The sequence below is a fragment of the Hetaerina americana genome, unplaced genomic scaffold (genome assembly GCF_022747635.1).
Source record: "Hetaerina americana unplaced genomic scaffold, ioHetAmer1.1.p SCAF_3, whole genome shotgun sequence".
NCBI lineage: Eukaryota > Metazoa > Arthropoda > Insecta > Odonata > Calopterygidae > Hetaerina > Hetaerina americana.
This window is the reverse complement of record NW_027286874.1, coordinates 65,027,975-65,037,366: the sequence shown is the minus strand read 5'-3', so window position 1 is coordinate 65,037,366 and position 9,392 is coordinate 65,027,975. Positions and strand designations below refer to the sequence as shown.

Genomic DNA, 9,392 nt, shown 5'->3' with positions numbered 1-9,392 from the left:
TTGATTCTCAATGAATTTAATTCAATAAAAATGCTTATTTGTATTATCGGTGCTGAGAAGTCGATAACACGTCCGATATTATTGAATTATTGCTAATATTACTACGGTAGTAAGTACACATGTGTTTAAGATTGAGGCGTCGTGTATATGGTTCCCATTACTCGTTACGGTCGATGAAAGGGGAAAGTTCATTCACATAATAAATATAAACGACAAGTACTGGGAAAACTCATACTATGCATTATTTTTAAAACTTGATATCACGTGTCGGCGTACTCAGTAACGACAGAATGAGTTTCTCAGGGTATAAAGAATTCATCGAGGAGGGAGACACAGTTATTCTCTTTCTCAGTGTCAACAATATGTATGCCATCAAGGTAATTAAATTTCAAACCACTGCTCATGACACGCAGGGTATAATATGTAAGTCCTGCGGAAACCCTATCTTGCGATATATGAACTGTCAAACATTAAAAAAAACATGAATGGTTTTAAATGCAATGGTTTTGATAACTTTGTCGTACTTGGTCTACGTCCGATTTCTCAATGGGGCAGAAATAACTTAAATATTATGAAAACCGATTACAATCTGAAGCTTGTTACGTCTAGTGAAGATGGTCGGCCCACTTAGCCAGAGAAGGCATAATATTAACTAATCATGTTACATGAGATTTTATCCTTTTGAAAACATGTAGCCTTACAGTCGGCAATGTAATCTCTTGCTTCTCTCTGTACAGTGCAGTCAACATATGTATGGTACTGGCAGGGCTCTGCAATCTTCATGTTTTGTGACTGACCCTCATTTAAATTTTCAGGCAGTGCCACTCATTGTTTCTCGAAAAGGAAATACAGTGGAAAATGTTATGCAGACTACTTGTGGAGCTTTGAATGTACGTTCATTAATTGGCCGCCGTTATGGCTGTCGAGCTCCTCTTTCCCGTGGGGGTTGGGCGATTCCTCTTCATCCAACTTCAGAGCTTTGGACTCGTACATTACCTCATCGTACACAAATAATATATACTCCAGATATCAGCCTCATATTGCTAAGTTTGGACTTGAAACCTGGGAGTGTGGTAATTGAGTCAGGTTAGTGCCTTACAGAATTACCATTAGAATAAAATTCTCATTCTCCGTCGTCAAAAAACAGAGAAATATAAGAAATTACGGCTTTGTATTCTATTTACATATCAATAAGAATATACTAACTCAAAATTTACCAATTATGGAATTAAATATTTTAGTAACATCAAATAGGTAAAATGTAAGAAATTGAGCTCTACGGCCTGGTAAATTAATAAAATAAAAACCTCTACAGCTGTAATAAGTTACTTACTTATTAGGGCTATAGGAGTTTTTATTTTATTAATCAAATAGGTACACATAATATAACAGGACTCCTGGTTTTTGTTCAAATTATGCCTGTAGTAAGTACTTCAGACAAACTTTAAATTGGGCAGCAACACTTAAATTACCACTTATTTCCTTTATCATGCTCACCAGCTCCTGGGTTCAAAATGAAATATTCCTTTTCATTACACCAGCTGACGGCTGCGGGGTAATACCTATTTATAAATACACCTTATTTTTTAATTTATTCAGTATTCTGTACCTTATCTGAAAAATTAGTTTCTTTCATAGAAAATCATAAACAATAGATACTTTCCTAATTATTCAAATTGCATATTCCATTGAGTATGTAATCAAAGCCTCTTGTAGATTTATTTGAATTCATTTTTCTAGGAACTGGAAGTGGATCACTAACTCATGCACTAGACCGCTGTGTATCTCCTGGTGGACGCATTTTTTCTTTTGATTTTCACTCATTGCGAGTTGAAACAGCCAGGAAAGAGTTCAGTGATCATGGTATACTTTACAATGGAAAAGAAGGTACTATAAGTGTGGATGTAAGGGATGTGTGTAAGGAAGGCTTTGGTCTAGAGAATATGGCAGATGCAGTTTTCTTAGATCTTCCCTGCCCATGGGATGCTATTTCACATGCTGTAACTTCATTGAAAGATTCAGGTATTTATTCAAATGGGAACTTTAAATTTGGTTATGCTTCTTGGGCTTTCAGTAATGCAATCTGCTAAACTATTTTTTTGCATTGTAACTGAAATTAATGGAGACACTGAGTTTTCTCATGGATGTTGAATGCCCATCATGTTTCTACCATATAGGTAATATTGAGCAGCCCACAAGTTCATTATCATATTTGCATCTTTATTTTATTCAGGCGGACGAGTATGTTCTTTTTCCCCATGTGTGGAGCAAGTGCAGAGGACAGCTAGTACCATGATGAGTGAAGGTTTGGTTGATATTTCTACTCAGGAGTGTATTCAAACAGAACTTCATGTAACCAGTAAAATGATGCCTGACATTATGACTGCGCCGGTAAGTGTTAATGCTGTATAATTTAGCTCATATTAATAATTACATGATTTTTAAGTTTCAGATTGTATTCTTTTTATTCCATGTATCAAGTATTACTTTATTTACGACTTAACGTTAGGCTATGGCTCACATCATATGTCAAGACGTGGATTCTTCAAGATAGTACAACCCTGATTTTCAAGTCACTTTCGTTCACTCTGAAGCAGTTTGATCAAAAAAATGATGTAAAACCTATTTGCATTTCATGTAACATGGTTAAAATGAGTGCCCACAATTAGTTTTTAATCTTATTTTTATTAGATTTAAATGATTTCTCAATAGTAATTGATCAGTGCTTGCAGTAGTATTAAATAATGCATAACAGACTCCTAACAATTCAATTTCTCTGTAAACTTAACAGGAAATACACTAACTTCCTGTCCCAAACAAAAGTTAGTAGAAATAGTTTTAAAAATTGTACTGTATGAGCCTGCAGATATCAGTATTTAATTGTCAGACCTGCCTATACAAGTAACCATAGAGTAATTGTGCCTAGTTTTGTGTTTTAAAACCTCTTTTTCATCTATGCTATTATTCATATCTACATATTATTCATCCACGCAAGCTCAAAATTACATATCCTTGATCCTTCAATTACATTATCATCATCATCAAATTTTTGTTTTATATTTGATTTCATGGGGAAGTTTATTGAATAACCTCAAGCCAATTGCTTTCAGCCCATGAGCAGCATTGTGTGTTCTGACAAATCCCTGGTGGAGGTCTTGCAGGTCCTTGTATAGTGACTATGGTAATCGCGGTTCGAACAGTACTGAGAAAAATTGCTCTTTGCATACAAGATGACATTAGAGATATATATATATATATATATATATATATATATATATATATATATATATATATATATATATATATATATATATATATATATATATATTTGTGTATGTGTATATATATGTATGTATATATAAATATACATGTATACATATTTTATATATATATATATATATATATATATATATATATATATATACATAAAACATAAACACAGTAATCAACCGGAAGGTCGGTTTAGTAGGTGATGGCAGAGTTCACCCAGTACCAAGCCCGACGGGAGTGTGAAATTCACACATCAGGGTAGGGGGGCCAGTTCCTTTCCCTGGGCCGGTTATGGTTTCCCAGGAAGACCTGGTACCCGAAAAACCACATAGCTTGGGTTATATATATATATATATATATATATATATATATATATATATATATATATATATATATATATATATATATATATATATATATATATATACTATCTGAATACCCGGCTTTGCACGGGTTAGGGAGAAACAATAATATAAATATACTACATAAATAAAAACAACAAATTATAAAGTACAATAATACACTACTTCATACAAAGTTAAGAATCTTTTTTATTTAACACCTGTCTATAAACTACATTTTTTGTTTCATATCCAGGAGAAAGAATATATAAATTTTTAGGCGAACCTACTCTGGAGCAAGCAACATAAAGTTGCCCGTGGCTAAAACATGGCGATCTTAGATCAACACCACAAAACTTTAAAGACTGTCCCTGTGATTTATTAATGGTAATTGAAAAAGCTAGCTGGACTGGAAACTGTAATCTTTTAAAGTTGAAGGGAAGATCAGTTGGGATTAGAGGTGTCCGTGGAATAAAAATTATTTCACCTTTTCCTTGTCCATTTAAAATGACTGCCTGGATTATATTTTTCATTAATTTTGTCACACACAATCGTGTCCCATTGCAGAGTTTTGGTGGATCTAAATTTCGCAATAAAATGATTGGAGATCCTACTTTAAGTATAAGGCATTGTTGTGGCAATCCAGCTGCATCAAGTGAATTTAGGAATTCCGTTGGATAATTGACGGCTTCGTCAGCATCCACTACGGTATCAACCGATTTATATTCAATCACGTCTCCTGGCAGCATGGCTAGTATCTCCTTGCTAATTTCATTAACATCATCGTTCTTAGGAGCAAGAATGGCTCTTCCTCGCAACCATTCTAAATTTTTATAATTTTGATTAACGTTAGGATAGACTGCTTGTATCATATCGCGGACAGTTTTCACCGATACACATAAATCTGATGACAATTTTATCATACCAGATGCTTCAATAACTTATCTATCTTCTCCAATCTCCAAAAGTTTATTTGCAAAATTTTGAACATTCCCATCTCTTGAGAGGATTCGCATGTTTTGTTTAAGGCTAATTTCTTGGACATGATTCCATAGAGCAGAATGTTTTAAACAGGCACAAATTTCTTCGGCTGGAGTCGATTTTGGAATGACAGGCAGAGTTTGACGGAAGTCTCCACACAGGAGTACCAGAGCTCCTCCCATTAAACTGCAGTTTCCTCTCTTCCTCCTTCCATTAATGTCGCTGCAATACCTGAAGATGCAACGGCTAGAGCAATTTCTCCATGAACCCTGATTTCAGCGAGAACTAAATTAATTAAAAATGTTTTTCCCGTGCCACCAGCAGCATCAAGAAAAATGATACCTCCTTCTTGTTTATCTACTTGATCCATTATTGTTTCGTACGCGAATTTCTGATCTTCATTTAGAAGTGGCTTTTTATCCGCGATGTATGCTTCTAAGTCTTAGACATTGTAGCTAGTTTCACGTATATAATCTGGATAAGATACACCCTTTTGATCTTGTACAGGTGCAAAATGACCGAGTTCCACTAAAGTCTTGTTAACCATGGTGATACACTTTTCCTCCAAAATAATCAAAGTTTTATTAAAAATGTCAGAGTTAAACGTAATATCCAATGTAGGATTTTCACTTCGAACTTTAGCCAGTATATCCTCACTCATTGATTCTTTATATTTTTCTCATAATGTTTTTGGGTTAGATGGATTACCGGAGGTTATTATGATGGCAAACAAAATTCGGATTTGTCCTGGAAGAGAAATCAAACTGGCCTCTCGCAATGAGTCATCCCAGTGTTGATCTCCTTCTAGCAACCCTAAATTCTGGCAAGCTTCTCTGAATGTCTCACATATTTCTCCGTTTACCGTTCTTAATTCTGCAAATGAGCGAGGTCCTCTAATGATATGTAGAAGCATTCTTAAAAAATAACATTCGGCGTTGTTACGACGGACTGTGTAGACTCGGCCCAATGCGTCACATGAATAAATATTATTCTCAGGATCAAAGTTGCCCATTTTTCTTCTACAAAAGACTTTCCTTGATGTATTCCACGTATAATATCTCGGCAATTCTGAATGCAATAGTGTTCTTGTAAAAGTATCCTGCTGGCATAGTTGGAAAAATGCTGTTTCTATGACAGCAAAAAAGTAAACAAATTACATACATACAAACAAACACTCTCCTTTATATATATATATATATATATATATATATATATATATATATATATATATATATATACACACACATATACATACACATATACATATATATATATATATATATATATATATATATATGGGTCGCGGTAGTCCAGTGGGTAGAGCGTTGGACTGCTGACCAGAGGGTTCCGGGTTCGATTCCTGGGCAAGGCACTCTGGGCACCTGCAGCTCTACCCAAGCTGAAGTGATTTTTCGGGTACCAGGTCTTCCTGGGAAACCATAACCGGCACAGGGAAAGGAACTGGCCCCCCTACCCTGATGTGTGAATTTTCACACGCCGTATAGGGCTTAGTACTGGGTGATCTCTACCATCACCTACTAAACCGACCTTCGGGTTGATTACTGTGTTTATGGTTTATATATATATATATATATAAACCATATATATATATATATATTATGTATATAATATATTTATTATATATTATATATATGTATAATATATTTTATATATATTATATATATATTATATATATATTATATATATAATATATTATATATTTATTATATATTATATATATTATATAATGATATATTATATATATATGTATAATATATTATATATATATATTATTTATATATATATATATATATATATATATATATGTGCAGGGCAGTGGTAATGAACCCAGGTCTTTGGAAGAGAGGTTTGCATGGTGCATCACAAGGAACATAGCTTATAATATGCATAATCCTCTTCAGGATTTTGAAGATCATGCCCGCCTGGGGAGAGGAACCCCAGAAGAGGATACTAAAAGTAACACGAGAATAAACTTCACCATAATAAATTAATAGAAGGACCTCTAAATTTACAGAATGTCTAATATTTGTTATGAGGAAGCATAGGAAACTTAACTTTCTACGTAATTTGAAAATGTGTTCCCCCCAAGACATGTTTCTATGCCGGATAACTCCCAGGAATTGGGCAGTGGAATTTTGGGGAATGCTTACTCCTGCTGCATCTACTGAGATTACTGTGGAAACTTCGTTTTTATTAGTGAAATAAATCCGGCCGGACTTGTTTCAATAGGGTGTTACGAAGTTAAGACTAGCAACATGACACCGTTAAACTGGCCAGAAAGATAGGCAGCCACAGCAATAATGCTTCTGTAATCATTTTGGAAGGTGGATACTTTAGAAAATAGATTATATAAAGTTAGGATACAGTCATTTTGTGCCTAATGTCACTAGTTGCCTTTTAGTCTAATTACAGTCAGTTGTTATTTTGATGGAGTATAAAAATATTGGTGTACTTTTTAAAATTTAGATTAAAAATAAGCAATTATAGAAAAGGCAACAAAATCAAATGGCAATTTAATAAAAAAATAACAACAGCTTCTGTTTAATGGACCTGCCTTTTTGTGGCAGGTCCATTAAAAATATACCACTGCACAACAGTTAATATTTCAAAAATTAAGTGCATTTTTGATCAAAGAAACTTAAAAATTTATTGTAATGAGACAACAGTTTCCTCCCTTCCGCAAACAATTAAATATCATAGAGATCAGTAACACATGAAAAAAACAGATCTTGGCAGACGTACCAGATGTGAAAGGTAGATAAAATACTTAAATATTTGTTCAAATGAATGAAGTGGCCACCTTTTCTTTGATGGCTGCCTTTACTCCACTTAATAATACCTTTTATTGAGCTCCCTTTGCATGGCTTGGATTACAGTACATCTTAAGCTTCAAGAATTGTCATGTATGTTCTGTGACCTTCTATTTTAAATAATTGCAATCATTGTTGAAGATAATTTATTAATCACGTTCTCCACTACTGAAAAATATAAGAGTTTGTCATTTATAAATTATCTCATACATAAATGGTTTCCTTATCCATTGTCATTACCACAGATTTTCTCTCACAGTACTAATGAAAACCTTTATTTTGAAGTTCATAATATGTATGCTATAATAATGAATTGAATATGAAACTTCTTCTTCTATGTCAATCTATTTCAGAAGATGTTTTATGATGTTTTGTTAAGTTTATGTTTTGTTAAATAAACAATGGAAAGAATTGTTAAATAAATATGTCAGATTGCAGTGTAAAATGGCAGCATAATAGCAAATTTTGCTTAGAAATTGTAGGAAACTTATGGTTTCAATGCACCATGTTTAAGTGATTTTAACTTTTTTTTCAATCCCCTATAGGACTGTAAAAAGGGAAAGCAGAGGTCAAGTGCATTTAAAGAAAAACCACAGGATCCCACTTGTGACCCAAACACATATTTCCTTACTGGGACTACTCCTGCCACTCAGCCAGGTCATACTGGTTACCTCACATTTGCTACTTTGCCACCCAAGAGGCTACAAATGAAACGCAAAAAAGCAAGAAAATCTGAGGTTAATGATTGTATTGACGATTAGCTGGAGAAGCCTAAATTATGAGGGATCTTATAATAAGATACCTTTTTATTTTTGACTGTTTTGTTATACTTTTATATTTGCTAGACCATGAATGACTGGTGTCAAGTTTATTGTATGCCTATAAAAAAATTAAACCATTTTTATGCAGTATATGTGTGTGATTTACTTCCTGCTTAGTATGGCTTCTGTTGAAGATAATATGCAATTGGAAAAGTATTTACCCATAGCCTTTAAAAAATGGGCTTATATGATAAGAGGTTTTGCAATTTTTTTTTGAACAGCCTGATGTTGAGATGGGCTGCTTACACCTGTAATTAACTCCCCTAAGTAACAAAAGTGGAATTGTACCATAAATGTATGGGGATATTAGCCAACACCTGGCAGAATGATGCAGGCTAGTGGAGGTGAACAAGGTAAACACAAGAAATACATCAATGTGCATTTCTTACATTTGTTTGCCACTCCTAAGATGAAGAGAAGAATGAATAATGGCTCACCGAGAGAACAGGCCATTGTCTACATAAGAGGCAAGTAAAATCAATGACTGATGGAGATGAGTGAACAGAAAAGAATGAGAAAATCGACTTTTCCCTGGAGAAAGAAAGGAAAAATAAACTTAAGGTAAAATTTGAAGAGAAAAATATGTTTTGAATACATTTCTAATGCCTTAATCATTCTCTTTCCTTCACTTCCTAGCATAAATCTTTTTTTCAACTTGCAAGTGTTTCATTAGAGGCAGGGTCCCCTCCTTTGAAAAACTCCTGCCTTCTCAGCCTTCACCACTTCTTCCCAGTCTCTCATTCACTACTATGACTACCTTACATTGACTCAGCTAATCCCAAGTATCTCTTCATCTCACCTCATACATGCAAAGCATGCCAATATTTTCTCTCATCTCTAGCTTGTCATTTTCCAATTTCCCTGTTCTCAACATAATCTTTCTCCAATTCCCTATTTCCATGGTGGTGGAATTCTTCCGTGGAACAGCAGCCAATCTAAGACAATTAATGTATCATTTTGTCTTGATAAATTTATCAACTGTATATATCAAATACATATATATTCATATGCATTTACTAATTCTATTTAATTTTATTACTATTTTTAGAAATATACCCCACATTATGTTGGAAGAATGTACTCATAAGTGCTAATAGTATGTAATTTTAATAGAAATTATGAAAACATTAGTAGTGCCTAATTCAGAT

The 9,392-nt window shown here is 33.7% G+C and overlaps 1 protein-coding gene across 1 annotated transcript; it reads left to right on the top strand.

Moving 5' to 3' along the window:
* The first annotated feature begins 7 nt into the window (after nucleotides 1-7).
* Nucleotides 8-8,332, top strand: Trmt61 (tRNA methyltransferase 61). Its single transcript, XM_071587987.1, has 5 exons — nucleotides 8-377; nucleotides 816-1,086; nucleotides 1,741-2,022; nucleotides 2,234-2,391; nucleotides 7,969-8,332. Exons 1-5 carry the CDS (start codon nucleotides 291-293, stop codon nucleotides 8,182-8,184), a joined length of 1,014 nt encoding a protein of 337 aa, XP_071444088.1. The 5' UTR covers nucleotides 8-290; the 3' UTR covers nucleotides 8,185-8,332.
* Nucleotides 8,333-9,392: the final 1,060 nt, after the last annotated feature.